Source organism: Scatophagus argus, chromosome 13 (assembly GCF_020382885.2).
Source record: "Scatophagus argus isolate fScaArg1 chromosome 13, fScaArg1.pri, whole genome shotgun sequence".
Classification (NCBI taxonomy): domain Eukaryota; kingdom Metazoa; phylum Chordata; class Actinopteri; family Scatophagidae; genus Scatophagus; species Scatophagus argus.
The window spans coordinates 1,139,077-1,160,201 of record NC_058505.1 but is presented as its reverse complement, the minus strand read 5'-3'; the positions used below and the strand labels follow the sequence as shown (position 1 = coordinate 1,160,201).

At 46.0% G+C, this 21,125-nt stretch overlaps 1 protein-coding gene across 1 annotated transcript in view; it reads right to left on the bottom strand.

The window, feature by feature from the left end:
- Positions 1-443: 443 nt before the first annotated feature.
- Positions 444-21,125, bottom strand: part of tmeff1a (transmembrane protein with EGF-like and two follistatin-like domains 1a) — a 52,113-nt gene continuing 31,431 nt past the window's right edge. Inside the window, exons 4-10 of the mRNA XM_046407807.1 lie at positions 17,240-17,269; positions 13,427-13,523; positions 12,914-13,062; positions 8,884-8,943; positions 5,992-6,115; positions 5,496-5,657; positions 444-4,021 (exon numbers count right to left, since the gene is read on the bottom strand). Of these exons, the coding sequence (XP_046263763.1) occupies positions 3,937-4,021; positions 5,496-5,657; positions 5,992-6,115; positions 8,884-8,943; positions 12,914-13,062; positions 13,427-13,523; positions 17,240-17,269 (707 nt within the window). The 3' untranslated portion in view covers positions 444-3,936. The remainder of the gene's footprint in view (positions 4,022-5,495; positions 5,658-5,991; positions 6,116-8,883; positions 8,944-12,913; positions 13,063-13,426; positions 13,524-17,239; positions 17,270-21,125) is intronic.

Below are 21,125 nucleotides of genomic sequence, written 5' to 3'. Positions count from 1 at the left end.
TTACAGTTTTTGTGTACTCTCTCTAAACTGGCTCATAGAGATACTGATGGATTTCTTGTAAACATTAGAAGATGGCGTGTACTGCATAATGTTAGTATTTAGTATGGAAATGGGGCACAGAGTCTCTGTAGAGCAAAAACAAATAAGCCTCCTGTATGTATGAACTGAAGAGCCTCCTGTGACAGAAAATCACAAAGGTCATCTCAATTTGTCTTCATGGAGTCAATTCACACACACACACACACACGCACACACGCACACACGCACGCACACACACACACACACACACACACTGTCTTTGAACAGAACATCATTAATTCATCGCAGGAAGTCGAACACATAGTAAAATGAGAGCAGGCTCTGACTGAACAAATGCAATCAAGACAAACTGACAGGATGAGGAGATGAACGTTTCACTCAAATGACACATCAGCACGCTGCCGTACATTAGAAAAACATTTCCTTTTTTATTTTGGCAGAGACCAAAACAGCCTCTCAGAGTCTACATGCAGAATATTGACATGTCAAACACATTCTAGTCACATTAAGAGAAGTCACGGCTGCGATGGTCAACAACACGCAGAAACACGTTGCTCAGCAGAAGGGGGAGGGTTGGGGGGCTGACCTACAACCTGCAGACTAAGACATTACAGAAACAAACTCCTGTGACAGAAAATAAAAGCTGTAAACATACAGACAGGACAAACCTGCCCTGAATTCATATTCTGGATCTCAGCACAGCCTCAGAGTTTCAGTTCCTCTTCCACAGGTACACAACAAGAAAAAAGGCCAAGTACAAATCTGAAACCTGGCGTCACCGCCGGTGCAATCTGGGGCTGCAGACTTTGGCTGGGAGTTAGCTCCAGGCAGTAGCGTCCAAGCTATCTTTTGTCCAGCGGACTTGAGCCTGTCTGTGTTACTGTAGCTTGTGGCAAATTTGACTGCTTGTGGAGCCAGTTTACTGTGCACAGTGAGCTAACAGGGAATGTCTTAGCCCCCTGCATTCATGCTAGCTCTAGCCGGTTACAAGCTGGCAGCCTCGCTCGCTGCGAGTAAGCCTGCTAAATATCTCGGTTGCTGATAAAAGTTAGCACAATAATTGATTGGCTGTACCACTGGGCAGTTAAATGTCCAGCAGAGCAGGGTCACAGCAAGCTAGTTGGTGCTGCAAAGCTAATATAATAGCTTCTACCCCTATTTGAAAGATTAGCGCTGTCAACACAGTTTGCTATTGGTCAACAGTGTGATTCAGCATGTCAAATCTCACTGAAGCTCACCTCGTTATTTAGTTTAATTACAGCCACCGTCTAATCCAATTATCCTGGCAGTTTCATTGAAATGAATTGCTTTTGGTCCAAACTTTCACTGTTTTAATCCTGGTGTGAATGGGCCTTTTAGCAGCTTGACTGGGCAGCTAGTTTTACCCATTCATTATCCCCAAACTAATTTAATAGTCAAGTTCTGCTTCTCGGTTTAGTCTCTTGTTGCAGTCTGACTTTTGCTATTAACTGTGAGCTGCAAAGTGGAGCCAATGGCAGTGAAGTTAATGCATAGTTAATTGTCCTACAAGATCCCAATTTAGAAAACATGACTCACAGACCTTTTCACAACTACATTTTGACTTGTGTGAGGATCCTGATTTGAAAAAACAAAAACAAAAACAAAAAAACCTAAATTGAATGGATTTTCACAGCAGCTTAGAGTGAGACAAAAGGCTAAATGAATGCAGGAACGAAGGTGATATTTAGTCTAGTCTTCACTGAGAACTGGAGCTGATAGTTTAGCTATCAGTTTCTGTCAACAGTCCCATGTTAGCATGCTAGTGTTAGCTTCAGAGGCTAGAATGTTCACCCTTGTTGATATAATCATCCATCATCAGATTTTAAATCGCAAAAATCGAACATGTTTGGTGAGTCTGTGACCAGGTTAGAAAGTTTAAGACTGGATCTGTTAACGCCTCACATTACCAGATAATCTGGGCTGAGCATCCGTACCCACCAAGGTCCCAGACCAGGTTTCTCCCATCATGAGGAGGGATGAATTGGGACTGAACTGGCCTGAAACTCCCGTAGCCTGAGCCCAGCATAAGAAAGGATTTCTCCAGCCTCCTGAATACTGAACATATTATGTTGTTGTATCACAATAGAGAAAATGAAGGACTAATTATTTCATGGTTACAGCTGTGTCATTGTTGTAGGCTGATAGGAGGAGGTTTAGTTTGCTGCTGACTTCACAATGATTAGTTTGCTATAAAGCACAAACTCAACTGTATTGTTAAAAAGGTAATCAAAGGTTTCAGGTTCAGGTTGAGAGCACTGAGGTCAGTTCAATTCATGCGCTCCTGAAGGAGATAATTTCTGACAGCTTGCAAGGAAATGACTGGGCTTCGGTACAAAACAGACAAAAGGCTTAACGGGACAAAGAGAATAGAACAACAGGTTGTGTTAGAATGAATTCAGGGACACAAGTGATCAACACAGAAAAGACATTGTCTTCCTGTCCATATAGCGCTTGGCTAGTTGTTTGAACATGAATGTTTTTCTGTTTTTTTGTCTGACTACTGTCATGTGACTTCCTACAAACTGTATTTGTCTGCGTTAAGAACACTGTGTCTTTTTCATGTTAATACCAGTGGAAAATAAGGTCTTTAAGTGATATTTGTACTGTAAATTCATATTTCACATTTTGCCCGTGTTGTCATTTTGCTATGCTTGGAATGTTTTGTTGAGGAGCAAATACAAAAACTAAACCAAGAACCAAAAAGACACAATTCTTCCCTCACATTCAAAGAAGAGCCCTGATTACGGCCTCTGAGCAATCGAGACTTTTTCCGTTACCGTAAAAACATCATTTAGCATTGACCTCCCTTTGATGTCAGCCCCCAAAACAGCTGAAACATTTCCTTTACAATCCTCTCGATTCAGAAACAATCAAAAAACAAATCTGTTCCTTGTCAAAGCAAAAGTGGCTTTAGAAGAATGTATTTCAGCGTTTCTCACCATCAAAGGCAAATAAAAGAGTTCCTTTTTGTATTCTCTGGTGTGGCTAAAGCAGACAATTTTTCCAAACGGTAACACATTCCTTTCTTTAACACTGACGAAAATCTTCACCCTCCTTTCATCAGTCCCACTTTGCGTTTCCATCTCCTTCGGATCTCTGAGGCGTCGAGGCCGCATTTCCTTTACAAAAGTTAAAACTACAGCACAGTACACAGTTTTCACAAGTCATGCGAATATACAGGATCTAGAACTCAAAAACCAACCATTAAAATAAAAATTAACATAAAAACTTTATGTAAAAACTACTGACAAAAATTATTAATATAATAATAATAAATTACTAGCTTGTTCGAACACAGTGAAGTCTTTACAGGGACTTTTATACCAAAGAATAAATGTAAACATATCTATATCATTGGCTGGCCCACGCTCACCTCCTACTAAAATAACATTAAAATTAAAAACAAACAGCATTTGGTGATCAGCTGCACATCATTAGTAAAAAGGAAAACAGTGGTGGGCTTAGAAATCATAATTTTCAATAAATAACACATTCCAGAGGGGCAGACATTACTCTGTTAGCCAGTTTACCAAAGGTACCGTTTTTATAAAGCGTTGAACAAACCTCTAACGAAGCAGTTTAAAGTAATTAAGACAGCAGACACGGTAACGAATTAAAGTCACAGCAGGTTTTGACGAGTCGGCTCCTTGTACTTTGTGGTAAAGAAAGACAAATCATGATCACGCAAATCAATGCGCTAAAATACCATCCACGAGCAAAAAAGGAGGGAAAATAAGGCCCCTTAAATCAATATTCTCATTCTTCTTTTCTTATGGTTTCCCAGGAGAGAAAAATAATACCACACATCTACCGTTAAAAAATGGTATTCCCACGCTGTAAGAAAAAACTTATCAAAAAGAACCCAGACAAGCACGGCTATACCATCCTGGAGTTAGTGTCCGAGGAAAAGTGTCCCAGGTTTTGTTTTTGCCGGCGCCCCCTGTTGTTTTTCGGACATTTCCTACAGAGACACAGAGAGACAGAGAGCTTTATTCATGTCTGTCATGAAAACGCTTGATGGTCATGACGCTCTTTCTGTAGCATTTTCACAGCTTCAAACACTATGTAGACAAAAGTATTGGGACAGCTGCCCATCACAGCAACAGGGACTTTAATGACATCTCATTGTAAACACACAGACAGCTTTGCAGCTCTAACAGCTTCCACTCTTCTGTGAAGGCTTTCCACAACATGTTGGAGTGTTTCTGTGGGAATTTGTGCCCATTCATGCAGTAGAGCATTTGTTGTTGTTGTCTGCTGGCACAAAGTTGGAAGCATAGCATTGTCCAAAATGTCTTGGTGTGCTGAAGCATTAAGATTTCCCTTCACTGGAGGTCAGGGGCCGAGCCCAAACCCTGAGAAACAGCCTCGCCCCAATACTTTTGTCTATGTAGTGTATGCAGAACAAAAAAGTTGTAAAGCAAGTGTCTTTAGAAGTTGTCTCCTTAATACCAAATTCATATCCTGAGCCTATTCAGCATCTCAGCTCTGGCCTGCTCTTCTTAAATACAAATGTGTTCCCAAAACTTCATTGGCAAGCAGTTTTCATTCAGAGCAATGAGGCTGAGAGTTGGAGGAACCTGACTATGACACTCTCAGTTCTGGCAGTCGGAGTTTCATTTATTTCCTCATTGGTGACTCACAGCTTGGATCAGACCATCAGATAATCAGAACTGATCTAACCAGAAAAGAAAAGTCTCACTGGTGAAGTCGGGCGAGAGGTGAGTTGCACCTGTGAAAACGTGAGTCAAGGCTGGAGAAAGATTTCAGAGCGAAACTTGATGAGATCCTTTCTGTGAGGTTGTCAGACACTCAGAGTAACAATATGTACAATATGTGAAGTTAATAATGCTATAATTCCTCTTTAAGTGTACAAGGGGGGCTTGTTTTACTGTCACACAGCTGCCAAAAACCTCTGCAACGCGTTTCATTTGGTTTCGTCCTCGGGCCACAGGAGTAAAGTCAGTCTGAGAGGAGAAACGAGTCCAATCCTGTTCACGTCTTCTCAGCGTTAAGCCTCAGCTGTCAGCAGCAGCTCCACCCTGCCAGACGTCACACCTACACTTCACGTGTGATGGAGGAGCAACGAGGCTGCGTTCACAGGCAGCATGTTCGCAGTTTGTGCAGCTGAGACAAACAACAATACAGCAGAGACGTCCCAGAACGTGTGTTCACAAACCCCAAAATCCAGTCTGACTGATAAAACTGTAATCTAATACGTCTCTCACACACAGTAATAGATTACAATTACATGCTGTTGTACATGTGCTTCACTTCCCATCTTCTTATGCATGAGTGGGATCATCATCAAGCATTACGCAGAAACTGACCCTTCATCATCAGTCATCCTCCTGCTGACTAAAATGTATTAATTATAATGAATGTAGAAACTGACAGAGTCTTGTACCCATTAAAATCCACTCCAGACGCCTCACCTTGTGATGCACATCACCACGGCAACAATGATGGCGATCTGTACGGCACCGATGATGGCGGCGATGAGGACGTAGTGCAGCTTCTGTCCACTAGGAACCACGTAGAGGATGTTGAAGTCCTGAGGCTCGTCACACTGAGGACCTTTGTAGCCTGCATCACACCTGACACACACACACACACACACACACACACACACACAGCATCAGCATCAGGCCTCCATCAGGTCACAGAGGATGCATTCAGGTGCAGCACTGAGTGTAGGCCATTGTGGCAGCACTAAGAGCCCAGCAGATAGTCACGATAGTCATGCAGGTGAAACTAAAGAACACAGATTTTAAAAAGACACAACAGCAAAAACACCCACAACAAAACAATTTAGATGGATAAACTACAGGTAAGACAGAAAGTGAGCTGTCCCTTTAAAGGTGTGACAGGAGGACAAGCAGCATTAAATCCCTTGTAGTAGCATTAGCAGCTGTTCCGGTAGTCACACACCTGCAGGTAGCCATGTTGTATTTAATCTCACATTTCCCGTGAACACAGTAGCCGGCGTAGCTGTCGGCGCAGGGGATCGGCATCCCGGCGTAGAAACCGTCACCGTGGTCCAGACCCTTGGTTTCTGAACAGGTCGAAAGAAAAGCGAATTCACAACATGATCAGCTGCTGAACCTGCTGCTGTACAGGTGAGTGCTGATAGTTTCAGCTGTCTGTATTCAGTATTACAGCCAACACTTTTCTTTAAAATAGTCAAGTAAACGCCATCGAACAGCTAAATACTGTCCACTAAAAAAGAACAGATTTCCCAAAACATTTCAGCAGCAGCACCACAAGGGAAGAGCTGATGTGAGAAAAGTTAAATTTAAAGCTATAACACTGAATCCATTACAAGACCTTTGGGCTTCATACACGAACAGCCCTCTAAAACCTTCTCAAGGTGGCTCAGTGACTTTTCAATGACGCAAAAGCTGGTCCTCACGATGTATGGAAGGGAGGCTGGAATCTTTAGGAAAAATTTATCTAATGTGTGCTTTGAATTTCTAGTCATTTATAGTCATGGCTCATGTCCCATCTGCTGACATGGAGGGGGAGGGGCTTATGAGCTATAGTGCAGCCAGCCAGCAGGGGGAGCTCTCATGTCATCCATCTTTACGTAAAGTCACTGATGGCGACACAGTTAGACTTATCAGACTTGTATGAGCCTGGAGAAAATTGCTGGCGATGACACTAATCAATAAGTGAGGATTATTGACTTACAGAGTAGTTGTGTGCTGTAGGAAAGAGAACTAAAAATGCAACGTGTTGCTACAGATTCGGTCGTCGTGTTACGAGGACTCTGAGATCACACGCAGCTAAAACTCCCTGCAGTAATGAAGAAACAGGAGTCTGCTGCTCAGTAAAAAGACGAGCGTCTGCAGCAACAGATTTACAAGCCTACAAATGCAGTAAGTGCTTTTTAATGGAACCTTTTACACTGTCGGGAAAATTATGAAGAAGTTTGATTGGTTTCATAAAGTCAGGAGAGACTGCTCGTCCATCCTGCAGGAGTTTCTAGTTCAGGCAAAGAAGAAGAAATCAGCAAACTGTCATGGTGAGGTTTTCATCTGTTGCTGTTACGGAAAGCGGAGCATCGACTTATCGTCTTAGCACAAAGAGGATCATCACCAACTGCAGCGACGTGACACCTTTACTGCTGAACTGGATCTGCTGTAATTACAGATTCAATAAACGAGTCATTTTAACATGCTGGTAATCTTTGGTGCACTACAAACCTCCCTGACAGCAGCTCAGAGAGAGAACATCAGCACCACCAACATTAGCTCGAGAGCCAATCTTCTGCTGTTTGATGCTCATAATGTGGCGTAGAAATGATCACTGAGCAGCCAATCCAGCAGCATCTTCTCCACATGCTCAGTTTGGCTGTATTTTCATAAAAACAACGTTTCAGTGACTCATCATGAGCCGTTAGCTCGTTGTGACCTGAAATGCAGACAGGACACGGGGGCTAAAGTGAACAAAGAATGAAAAGGAACAGAAGAAGACAGACTAAAATCGGCAGGAAGTCCAGATATGAAAGTCCAGACCAAAGCAAAATCATAAGCGAACGAGCGGCACTGACACAACGTGGACATGCAGAACGACAATGACGGCACAGCTTTCACACACAAGGAGGCCAGACTCAATCAGGACGGGGCCAGCAGTCGAAACTGGAGGGAAAACACACAAAGACTGGAAATGTAAAGGTAAACAAGACAAAGAGAAGAAAACTACAAAATAAAACAGGAAGTAACTAAACGGAAACTCCACACTGTGACACCTGCCTACCAGCAGCTCACTGAATATCAATAAAATTTTCCACTTGAGTTTAATTTTTCTTCGAAATTCTTGTAAACCTTTGAATCCTGAAGATGTTCAGCGTTTTGGATGTTCAGCTGAGCAGCCGTGCTCTTTAGCCTTGAGCGACAAAAGCCTGCAGCTCAGGATCAGAAGGGCTGCTGAGTGATAATGACGTGAACGCAGCCTTTCTCTCAGCTTGTCTCACATTATCAGCGTCTGAAATGTGCCGCCGCGCCCTTCGCTGTTTGTGACTTTAACAATGCAGCCGTTTAATCCGATCCCCCCTCCTGCCGTCCGTCTCCGAGTCCAAGTCGACACTCAGAGAAGGAACTGACAGAGCAGTGGAGGAATCGGTCCCAGAGACTCAGAGCTGCAGATCATAAAACCCTCTGGACTCGGGTTCATCTTTGATCTCCGAACTCGTCCTCGTCGCGCTCCACTAATCTGAGCGTTCACGCCGAGAACGTCGGGCGCTCAGAGCCAGAGGCGTGAGGACTCTGGTCTTCCTGTGAGGACATCGTTGTGGATGGAGGAGATTTTCATTAGGTTTTATCCTGCTGTCATGGCTCCTCAGCAGGTTCAGACGCAGGTTAACAAGCCGCTAAAAGCCCACAGGAAGTTTTACCACCAGCTGCATTAAAGGCAGACGGTGGATTTACAGCGTGGTTACACAATCTGAGCACAAATGATCACAAAGTCTCCGGGCTCGTTAACGTGCCAGCAGTGCAGCTCCAGCAGTGGGTCCAGACCGAACACCTCGACACCTGCTGGACACTCCATCCACTGTTCACCCAGTGTTTTAATTTGGCCTACGCTCAAACACCACAGGCGGGACAAAGAGGGCGGAGCCTCTGGGAGCGAAAAGCCTGAAACGCCAGCAAACGTCTCGTTAAGAGCAAACTGATTTGTAACCCAACTGTGACGCTTGACGCGTCTGACTTCTCTTTAGTTTAGCTTGGTGAGTCCAGCGTTACTGATACGTGAGGAAATGATGGACAAAACTTCAAAAGTAAGAGTCGAGTTGTCTCTTGTGGACCCAAACGGCTTCCTTACCTAAGATGTTTACTTTGAAAGGACTGCTGTCGTCTTTCTTCCCCAGTTTCTCTTTATCAGCTGTGGAGGACAGATGGTCAGTCAGTTACAGACAGACAGGCAGACAGACGGACGGACGGACAGACAGATGGTCAGTCAGTTACAGACAGACAGACGGACAGACAGACAGACAGACTGACTGACAGACAGACAGACAGACAGACTGACAGACAGACAGACAGACAGACTGACTGACTGACAGACAGACAGACAGGCAGACAGACAGACAGACTGACTGACAGACAGACAGACAGACAGACAGACAGACAGACAGACAGACAGACAGACAGACTGACTGACGGACAGACAGACAGACAGACAGACAGACGGACAGACAGACAGACAGTTGCCAGTTGCAGTTGCTCTACACAAACACAAACCACTTGTTCTTTTTCTTCCGTCACCTGAAAGTTTGACATCCTGTCTGCTGTCTCATAGTGCTTTTCTGATCTGTTCATCGTTACTGTGTGTGTGAGCGTGTGTGTGAGCCTGTGTGAGCGTGTGTGTGTGTGTGTGTGTGTGTGTGTGCGCTTCAGTCTTCAGGACGGACTAAAGGAACTGGAGGATGTTAGAGGATGTTTACTTGACATCTCAGTCTCGCTCTGTTTGTCGGAGTCAAGTGTGTGAAGGGTCGATCTGAGTCACACTGTGTGTGTGTGTGTGTGTGTGTGTGTGTGTGAGTGTGTGTGTGTGAGTGTGTGTGACAGAGAGAGAGAGACGGTGGGGGGTGAAGACAAACTAAACAAAGGAAGAAGCAGCAGGGTTGGTGTGTTGTGCTTATTTTTCTGTCTTCATGCTGTCTGCAGGAGGAGGAGCTGCAGGGAATCTCAAACAGAGTACACAGACAGACAGACAGACAGACAGACAGACAGACAGACAGACAGACAGACAGACACACACACACACACTCATCCATTTTTAATGCCTCATCATTCCTGAGGAAATGTTGACAAAACTCTCTCTCTCCTCTCTCTCTCTCTCTCTCTCTCTCACTCCTTCCCTTCCTCCCCCTCTCGCCTTCCATCTCTTCTTCCACTTCCTCTCATCCTCCTCCTCCTCCTCCTCCTCCTCCTCCTCTCACGCCTGCTCTGCCTCCCCCTCCTCCTCTCTTTGTCTCGTCAGAGAACACAGAAAAGGGAAGATAAGGAAAAGACCGACCAGGTAACAGTCAGTCGACTCACCTGTGGAGAAATCTCCAGTTTTAATTTGGGCTTTAAGATGATTAACAAAGAGCCCGTAAATATGCACGCTAGCACGTTTCCTCCGTGTTATCGGTGTTAGTGATGGATCGGCTGCAGCTCACTGACCTCCCAGCTAACTGCCAAGAAAGCCATGAAGATGTGACAGAAACAGCTTTGAAACAATAAAAAACTGAATTTGGTTTCTGGCCTTTGGTGGACTGACACCTCAAGGAGACAGCAGATCAGCAGAGAGGGCAGGTGCTCCTCACCTCAGGGTTCCTCGACACCCACACTCACCCCCCCCCACCCCACCACCTCCCAGAGCCAATCAGACGCTTGGTCACCAGCCACCTTACAGCCATCACTGCTGACAAGAAATCCATAAATCCTGCCTGGCCGCTGTCTCCTGCCAACACCCACAGAGTCGGAGCTCGGAGCGCCTCTCCACATTGTGATTCAAGGTGAGTCCATCAAAAGGACTCAGATCTCAGAAGGTTCTGGGCGGATGTACTGAGACTGGAGGAGTTCTGGGTGTGTTGGCAAGAAAACATCAGACAGCAAGCTGTGACTGCAAATGAGGTTTGTGTCTGACAGTCCCAGCACCTCCTTCTCCCCTGAACACATCACGAGCTTTTACTTTCCTCCTTAAGAGCTGTTGTGGACGTTAAGAGTAAAATACATTAGCATGTCTGTGCTAATGTAATTACCAACAGACGAACTGCCAACCATGAACATGTTTTACAGCCAGGATGTCACGATGCTGAACTTACTGCTTCAGCCAAGATTCAGCCAATCACTGCAAACCTTCTTTCCTCTGATGCGACACGTGACTGGCTGACCATACAGCCGAGGAAGTTCAGCACGCCAAGACGTCCAAACAATCACTTTAAGTGTGTTTTATCATGGGTTTTTTTAAATGATTTAGTTCTTTTTCTTTTGGTACTTGAAGGTTTGAGTACTTCTGCCATCACTTAAGACTTTGAACCTTCGTCTGTTTCCACTCTGGAAAACCTGATTTGTGGCCAATTTGTGGATTTGCTGTAAATCCTGCATCTGCACTACAGACACCCGATCCAGCAGTTAGTCTGGACTGGATGATTGCTCTGTGTCAGACTCAAACAGGAAGCTGTGTATTAATACCTGGCAGAATCGAAAGGAGGCAAACTGCACGCTCGGTTTGTGGGTTAATTGCAAACATCAGTGATTAGACATTCATTTGTCTGACACGGTTTGGGTAATGAGGCTGATTTATGGCCAAGATGAAACCGTCACAGTCGTGCAGTCAGCAGCACTCGTTCAGCCAACATCAGTCCTGCGTTTTACCACATCAGCAAGTTAATGTGGAATAACGACCTGCGTCTGCAGCACTTAAATAATGCTGGAGGAATTAAGTGTGAGGAGCTACACGCACTGATTTAAAGCCTCAGTGAAGCTCAGTATGGAAGGATGGACAGAAGGAAAACAACAAATGAAAACTAAATGACAGACTCAGACGTCTGCAGGACTGACAACACCTCAAATTAAGACCCAAAACCTTAAAACTGGTCTCACTTTAATCACCCGAATCAAGCGTAGTCTCTTCATCCATCGGCGGATCAGCGAGCGCTGAACCCCTCCGACTGTTTGCTTTACTTACGGTGGGTTTATTGGGCAGCAGTGAGCCTCTTTCAGGCTCGACAAGCCTGGATGACGGTGGGATTTTCCAATTTGGATTCAATTAACGGGTGAAGAGGCCTCAGAGAAGATTTATCTGTCTGATTTCCAGCCGGGTCGAAGGTCGACGCTGTGTGTTAAGTCCACGGGAATCAAACTGTTCTTCATCATTTACTCTTCAGTGAGCTGCAGAGCAAACACATCAAGGTTTCTATAAAAGATGACGAGAGGCACCACAGGTGAGCGAATCAGGCTTTCACGTAACACCGAACGCCTCATCTCTCAGCCTGTTTCACTCGTGATCACCGAAACCCTCATTTTCTTTCATGAGTGTCTTTAAATCCGACACTCCTCGCTGGCTGAATGATGCGTTGGCGTCACAGCCTCGCATGGCGCTTCCTGCCGGCTGCCACAAAGCTGTAAAACCTCCGCCCGCTCGCTCTCACATGTCAGCAAACAGCGTGATGACAGAGAGCTGAACAGACTGTGGACACACGCCGCCATGTTGGAGGTCACGCACCAACACTCTGAAGTCTGAGCCTGGTGATGTTTTATGTTTTCAGTCCACAGATCTGCCGCACAGAGCCAAAGCAGCGACGCCAACTCGGGCGTCTGCCCACGACAGTTTAACAAATTCACTTTCTCATTCAGGTTTCTTTTCCCTCCACGTGGATTTGGCCACCATCACTGTGGCTCGTAGTGTTTAGCTGGCTGATGAGTCAGGAGCAGACTGCACTGTCAGGCCTGTAGCTAACACTTCTGATTTCTTCAATCCACTCATCCATTTTCTGTCGGCTGTCTGCATTTCATGCTAATTTAATGAACTGCATCAGCAGGAACTTCACCGCTGGGAACGTCAAGAAGTTCTCGTACGTGTTTGTCCCTCAGTGACAGCAGTCAAACAGGCCCTGAAGTACTGAACAAGTGTGGTCTTAAAAAGGCCTTGAAAAGCCTTAAACACAACTTGGTGAACACGTGGAGGAACCCAAAGCTGGACGGACCTGCTGATGACAGTCGCTGTCAGGAGGAGCAGAGAGGAGACACTTTGTATACCACAGCGCCACCCTGTGGTTTGGAGGAAGAGTTGGGCTTTAACACGACAAGCTCGAGCACAGAGCTCCTCCAGCCTTCACACGTGTGTTTCGTTGGAGTCTTACCGGGGCACCTGCCCAGGTGTTTGACGTCGATCTGCTCCTGCTTCATGCACGACGCCTCTCGGACCAGACAGGGGTTGTTGTAGGAGTTGCCGTCAGTGGCGCACACCGGGTTCTCGTTGTGACCGCTGCAGTCGATGTTGCAGATGCACCTGTGTAGCATAAAGTGCAACAGGCAGAAATCAGCTGATTGAATGAAAGTTAAAATTAGTCAGAAACATCAGCGTTGACGTTAACTACTTGCAAATGCAAAAGAAACAACACATTTCAATTTTGTAAGTAAACCTTAATGTCTCTCAGCGTCATTCAAAGATAAAAAATACTTAAATATATACTTAAATATAGTACTTATAAGAATACTTAATCCCTTTCAAATCCTGGGACAGACACGTCCATGTAGGTTGGTTTTATGTCGGGTCCGTCCACAAATGAAAGACAAAGCTGAAACTACGGCGCCTCTAGAGGTACAAAATGGTATTCCCAACAGGATGAGCCGTCTTTGTGTCAAACACTCACCAGACGTCCTCGGAGTCTTCGTCACACTCGGCTCCATATTTACATGTGCTGCACTTGGTGAACTTCTTCCCGCCATCGGAGCCTGAACCCTCGTCATCTGAGAAGGACAAAGGAAGAGAAACGTCTGATTGTCACGTCTCAGCTGTGGTCTCGAAGCCTGAACAAAGAAACGTGTGAATTAATTCCACGTGTAACTCAATAATGAACACATTGTGTTCGCTGAGAAACATCGAGAGCCGCTAACAAGAAAACAACTTAGCTATCATTTAAGGAGTTTAGTAAAGCTCATCGCTAGCCAGGACGTCAGCGCAACCAGGAGGCTCCCTGGTCTCAGAGACCACAGAGGCTTTAAATGTCTTCACATCATCGCTGGTCCACCTGGACAGCCTCGTCTTCATACTCGAGTTCTCACTGTGAGACGAGTTTGGTTCAGCAACAGGATCCTGGTTTTGGTTTGAATAAAAAGGCTATGCTGACCTTCGGGTTCACACCTGACCTGCTCTCAGGTGTGAACAGGCTGTGTGTCCATCAGTCCAGGAAGGCTTTTGGCAACCTTCATGAAAACAGTCCTGTTTTCTGAACATTTTATTGGACGTGGACTCGCTGACGAGACTCTGGCGCAGCCTCCTCCTCTGCGGTTTCTCTCTTTAATAAACTCTTCCTGCTTCACCAACTGTGGAACTTTTATTCATATTTTTCATCCTTGAACAACATAATCAGATTTTATTTTTATTATCATTGCACAGCGACTTGATTTCATTTCCAAAACAACATCCAGTCCTCATCAGTTTCTGTTCCGCCTTCGCGCCTTCCCGCCGTTAACACTGATGACACTTCCTGCCATCGAGACGTGACACGGCTCACACACTTTTCTATCACACACAGCCGAGTGTGTGAAGAGACTCCTGAAGCTTACCGCCACACATTATCATCTTATGATATTATTTTTATTATTATTGTTATTATTATCATTACAGGGGATGCGTTTAATGCCATCTCGCATGACGGAGTCCATTTTCCAGCAGAGACGCGAGTTCAGAGCAGACGAGCCGGCAACAACTGGAACATCAAATATCAAAGAGCTGCAGGGATTATTCGTGGCTGCCTTTCATCAGGGGAGCCGTTTGCCTGATTCATCCAGCGTAATTCTGTAACGCAGCAGAGCAGCCGCTCAGTGCTATCAAGAGGAAGGAAATTAATCCACAGCCAATGACAGGAAATGGAACAATCATCCTGCGAAAACCTGAAAACATCCTGTGTTTACACTTAAAATCTTACTTTGTTTCCTTCAGAAAGGTTCAGTGAATCTGGAATCTGTTTCTGCTGCAGTCCCAAAGGGCAAATACAACAACAGCAACACAGCCAGACACCAAAACACAGACCAGGTCCCTCCGGGTCCAGTTTTCTAACATGTGCCACCCAGCAGCGTCTGAAGGAGACCTCACAGAGGAGCTTTACTTGTAACAGAGTATTTTTACACGAGATAACGGATTCTTTTCCTTCGTTAAAAGGATCTGAATGCTTCTTCCACTGCTGGACGTAAGACTGGAGGTCTCACTCTGGTGCTGATCTCTTCTCAGTTATTGCAAGCTAAATGCACCACCAAGAGTGTCAACATAAGATGCCTGGAGGGGATGGATGTGTGTGTGTGTGTGTGAGCCTGCCGTCTGACAGATTGGCCTGCTGTGTGTGGATGTATTGAACACGGAGGGCTCAGCCGGGGCTCAGAGGCTGCCGATTGATCGATGAGGATCTGCAGCAGAGAAGCTCTTTGTTTGTGTTGGACTCTGCTGACAGCAGGAAGCTGCTGCTGCTCCACACGCCCATCACGGTCAGCGGCTACAAAAACCTTGTTGTCAGGGTCGAGTCCTTCTAAAATCTCGTGTGTGTACCCATCAACCGATGGCTTTCATTTAGGAGACCTTTATGACAAAGCTGAGCAGGAACTGCCTCTTTAATGAAACCCAGGCACTAAACAGTTCTGACTCACCGGCCCCCCGTTTCGCTTCAATGTGACTCCAGTGGCAGTTTCATCTAAAGCTAAAAACCTGCAGCATCACATGAGTTCAAAGCTCAGACGATTCACAGTCCAAACAACACGATGACGACCCTTCAGACAGAAAACTGAAGCAGGTTTGTATTCTGCCATGATGGCATCGGCACAAAGACGACACACACAGTTCACATGAGCGAGGCGGGAGAAGGTTAATTAGATGTCGAGTGAAAAGGCTAAAGGATGAGAAGCCACACACACACTCGTTTCCTTTTCTCACACTTCTATTCAGTGAAGTTGAACACTAACAAGGTTCAGAAAGTGTGATTTAAAAAGGTTCAACATTTTTAATAAGATTATGTGCATGTTGCACTTGAAAACCCAACAGCTACAAAGCCAGAGAAGCCTGAAATGATAACCAGAGTTTATGAGTATAATAACGATAAAGGACTCTTAGCCACACACATCCAGCTTTTAAATGGAGGTCAGTCAAAGAACAGACTGTGTTTTACGAACCTACGAGACCCGCCGCCTAAAGAGGCTGTGGTGTGGTCCCTTTGAAACCCGGAGCAAAGGTAAGACCAGCAGTTAGAGGAAACACGGACTCAGCCTGTTGACTGGCAGTGAACAAAGTCTGTCTGGGAAACGTCTCCTGGCAGCATTTGCAAATTAGACAACAATTAGCTTTTGAATCCAAGCGTTCAAAGTGAGTTTCCGCCTGGGCTCGGCCTCACCCACAGGGTGAGGAGTTCGGACGGGTTCTGATCAGGATGTCTCCAGGGTGGGAATGTCCAAATGGGAGGAGACCCCAAGTGCGGAACCAGAACAAGCAACTCAGGATCCTCCAGGATTTGAATTTTGTGCTGTGACTCGTTCGTGTACGTTTGAATCTCCCCTCTTCAGTCAAGGCATGTGAAAACTCTTCTCCCATGACAGAGCTGAGACAAAGACAAGTCAGCACAGCCCACGTTAGTTTAGAATAAATGTGATTCTGGACTTCTGAAGATGTTTCAAAGATAATGTTTGAACATTTCTGTGGCTCCCTCGATACGTCGTGAAGGACTTGACGTTTGAGGACGGTTCCTTCTTTAAATATCAGTTTTTAGATTCACATCTGTTTCAGTGAAGTCATCCATGTAAACTCAAAGTGATTCAGTGAAAACAGCACGACTCAGCAGATCTGTGTGAGCACACAGGATGACCCCGCAAAAAACATCTTCAAAGTTCAAACCTTCGCTCTTCGGGCGAACCAATCTGACGCTCTGAAAATGAAAAACAGGCCTCTTCTCAAAGTGCAACAGAAAAACAATTTGTTTTTTACAAAAATGGGAAGAACAAAATGCGCGCAGCAGACAAATGACGGCGAGCCATCATGTGTCTGAACATGCATTTCAGATGATAAGAGTCTGTGGACCAGTGGGGATCCACCAGCTCTGCTGAAGGCTCCTCTGCAGGCAGATGGTGGAGATACCGTCTCCAGGACCCCCTCCAATTAAACCTCCCCCCTCCCCAGAAGCCATATTAAACAACAAACACTGTGGTCGGCGCTGACAGATGGTCACAAAATGTCTCTGTTGCCAAATCTGGCAGCGCCGAAGCCTTCAGCTCGACACAAAAATATCAAGTCGTTCCTCAGGGAGAAGTTAATGCAGACACTGAAAACCTCCACGCAACTTTAGCTAGAGGAGCTAATATTCACCAGTGAGGGGCGGGGACCTCGAACGCTGCGCTCAGGATTCAGACCTCAGGTTTCAGCTCCTCAGGAGATGAAATCGTTAAACGGATGAAAAAAAAAGAAGAAAAAACCCCACAACACTCACCGTCTCCGTCTCCTGAGCCGGATCCAGGATCTGCAAGGACACAAGAGACACAACAGCTGTCTGTCAACCCATCATCAACTGTGTTTAAACAGGTACAGATGCTACCTGGTGCATCAGCTCAGCTAATGACGTGTGTGTGTGGTAACGTAACTACAGACAGTGAAGCACAGTCATTGTCGCATTGTGGTCTCAGTGAAGGTCCTGGACGTCTCGTTGGCTCGGCCCTGCGGCTCCATCGGGAAACGCTCTCTGACTGTATGAAACTTGGCACGGGAGCCCTGAATTAAGAAATGGATGCTGGTGTTTGGGGTTTCTGGCAAGCTGCTGCTGCATTAGGAGATGGACACCTGCTGCTCCGTTCAATTAAATTTCACCTTTAGCTGCCACACTCCTTCACAAAGTCATGATGGGATTGTTTTTCATGGAAAAGGAGGCAGGACTGGTGGGAGAGGGAGCGCAGATATTAATGCATCTGTCAGCGTCTTATTGACTAAACGATAAGGGTTTGGTTTCAAACTGCACTCTGCCTTGACTCTCCCGCAGTGTGGATGATGGTCATCTGCTAATGAGAAAGTCATTTAATGTTTACGTGAAAGGATCAAAACTCTTCTTTTCGATCCTGAAACGTCTCTGAAGTGAGCACTGAAACATCCTGATGAGGTCTCAGCGTTTGGGGTGGACGAAGCTCGTCGCCACAAACTCCCACCAACTAATCAGACTTTAACAAACAAATCTGACTTTAAAGACGGCTGTGATGTTATTCAGCTGAACTGATCCATACAGCAGCACAGAAACAGACCTGAGAGGCAGCAGTGGGACAGGTGACAGGTGTGACGTATGTGCAGGAGGGAAGGGTAGGACAAAAGGAAGAAAGACACATACTGTAAGTAGGTGGGAAGAGTACACGGGAAGGAAGGATGGAAGGAGACAGAGAAGGAGAAGAGGAAGGAAGGTAGGATGGAAGGGCTTTAGGGCTGTTATGTGTAGGAAGGTGAGAAGGAGGGAAGGTAAATGGGTAGATGTAGAAAGGAAATAGGTGGTAGGGAGGAAGGAAGGAAGGAAAAAATATAGATAGGAACGAACAAAGGAAGGTGGAATGGTATGAAATGAGGAGGGGATGGAGGAAGCTACATAGGAAGGTAAGTAGGAAGGACAGAATGACCCTCAGGAAAGAGGAAAGAGTGAAAGTAAGGAAGGAAAGATGCGTCATTGATTCGACACATCAGCTCGTCCTCGTGTGGACTGAAACTGTGTGTCTTTGCCGTCAATAAAACCTGCAGAGGAAATTAAAGATGGCGGATCTCGTGTTAAATAAAACAGACCGCAGCACATGTGGAAGTCACTCTGAGGTTTTCAGAGAGGATGAACAGTAAAATGAACCCTGGACTGATCAGGTCCAGCTCGGTCCAGCTCTTTGTGCCTCTTCTGGACCTTGAAGGCAGCAGGTTTCTTTATTCTAGTCCAGTTTTATGAACTATGGACCTCACAGGACTCGGGTTACAGATGTGCCTGCTGGAGGGTTCGTTGGGTTGGAGGGCCTGAAGCCAGTGTGGAGCCTGAGACCTTCAGCTCTAAACCCACGGCTGACCTGGGATCAGACCCCAGAGAGGAGCCTTCCCACCTCCCACAACCTCGCTGCTCTCAAAAAGGAGTCAAATTGTTTCCTCCTCCTCTCCTGCTCGGCTGAGCGTCCGCGCCGTCGCCTCGGCTCGCGGTCGCCGAACGCTCCGATTACAGAAAGCATAAATCTCGGGGAGAGGAAATTGCGGGAGGACAGGCGGGAGGTGAGGGAAGCGGAAGGCATATCGCAGCGCCTGATCCCTGGTGTAACGGGTAATAAGAGCAGAAGGCTGGGCGGCGCCTCCTGGGAAATCAGGCCACTGCCCCTGCAGATGGAGTTGACCGCCACCACCTCCACCGCTGCTGCCGTCTCACTTTAAGTTTCCCTGATACATTTCTCAAGAGCGGGAAGAGACCATAAACCCTGAATGGCCTGCAGGGACGTCTGAATCCAGAGAGTCTGCGGGGCTTGTGTCCGCCTCACTGTGGGTCTCGTTCATGGCTGCTGTGGGTTTCAGGAGCCAAATTCTGCTCATGTCCTCACATGTTGTATGTCTGAGTCAAACAGTGTAGACACACCTGTCCACATGTCTTTATGTGGTCTGTTTGTCTCCTTCCTGTTCCTACATCATCAATGTTTACCTGTGCAAAGACTGCAGGTGGAAATGAGCAAGCAGCCAAATCCGGTGCAGCTCTTGTCTTTGAACGAGATGTAATGTCTTCTCTTGTCCCACACAGAAAAATCTAATTAAATTAATGACAAAAGCTCAACTAAAAGACAAAGATCCAGCGCACAAAGCTGGCCCCATGAGGAAATGGTTTTCCCAGTCAGACACGGACGAACTCGACGCCGAGCCCTGACCTGAACCCCATCCCGACTCGCTCACTCAGGACCAGAATGGTTTTTATGGGTGCGGCCGAATTCACTGTGGAAGCCTGGTTCAGGCTTTCTTAAAATGGAATGCTGAAAATAACTTCAGGTATGGTTCCACAGTAAGGTTCAGGATAGACGAGAACTCGCCAGCTGCCTGTACAGTAAACAAGGATTCACAGTAACAGGGTCTTACAGGACGCACTGAGATCTGACTTCTTGTGTTTTTGCCCTCACTGAAGCTTTATTGTTTGTTGGGTCTGTGCAGCACACAGCTCAGCCCGAGTGTCATTGTAGAAAACTATTTGTTTAAATATTAATGTACCAACTAAGCTAACAAAAGTGGGACACGTCCTCAGTGCAGTCACACCACAAACTAGAGGTTTGACGGTTTAGACAGGACAGACAAGCTCTCGTCTCTCACTGAACTCTCAGGCTGAGATCTGGAAACTGAAGCTTCAGAGCTGAAGTCCATCTGAACACAGATTTTCTCATGTAAAGGGTCTCCGTTTTGTCTTGGCAGGTGAACCTGAGTCCTGTGACGTCCTGTTAAAGAAGGACTGACTGAACTGAGCCTAAAGGGCCACTGAGCGAAATGAAACGAATCCTTCTTCCACTGCAGTCCCTTTGTGAACCTCTGAAGGACCACCAGAACGTCCCCGGATTCCGGTTTGGGAACCACTCAGCTTTGGAAGGATTTTAATGGCTCTAATCCAGGGCTCCAAATTAAAATTGATTTGTGGTTGATAAACCAGGTCGTTCTCTGAAATCAATCTGACGGATGACGGTTCTCCAGAGTTCAGAGGAAAAATCGAGGACTCAGTGTGCTCAGCGTCTGGTGTCCAAGTCAATTTAAAATGTAATCACAGCAAACTCTGAGAGCGTAATTAAAAATATAAGTGGGACACTTAAGCCACATAACAGAACAACCAGTTTAAATGATTTTACCTTCAGCTTCAGCATCTGAAAACACATTACAGTCACTGCATGAGTTTCACATTTCAGGTTGTTGTCAGGAAAAGTCATATGTTATGTTTTGTGCCTGTCCTTCCACATATGTTCACAGTGAGTATCTGCACGCAGGGACAGAAGAGCTTTGTTGTTCTGATCAATCACAATCAGAACAACAGAGCTCTTCCTGCACTCAGTACTTCCTGTTTGCTCCGTTGCCATGGAAACCTGGGTGGAGTCTCACTGACTGTCGGACTGAGAACTTGGCTACAGGTCGTGCTACCGTTTGCCGCTGGCCCCTTTCTGTCCCTGCTCGAGCCTTGAGCGAGCCCTGTAAAATAGGTGAACTGACCCTTTAATAAAAGCCAGTCATGTGATCAGCGCCTGATCAGAAGTGAAGTCAGTTTGACATCATAATTTCCTCTTTATCACTTGATAAAACTGACACATTAAGTGCCTCTCAGAGGCAGCGGCTGATTTATGGCCTCACACGCTCTTCTGCTG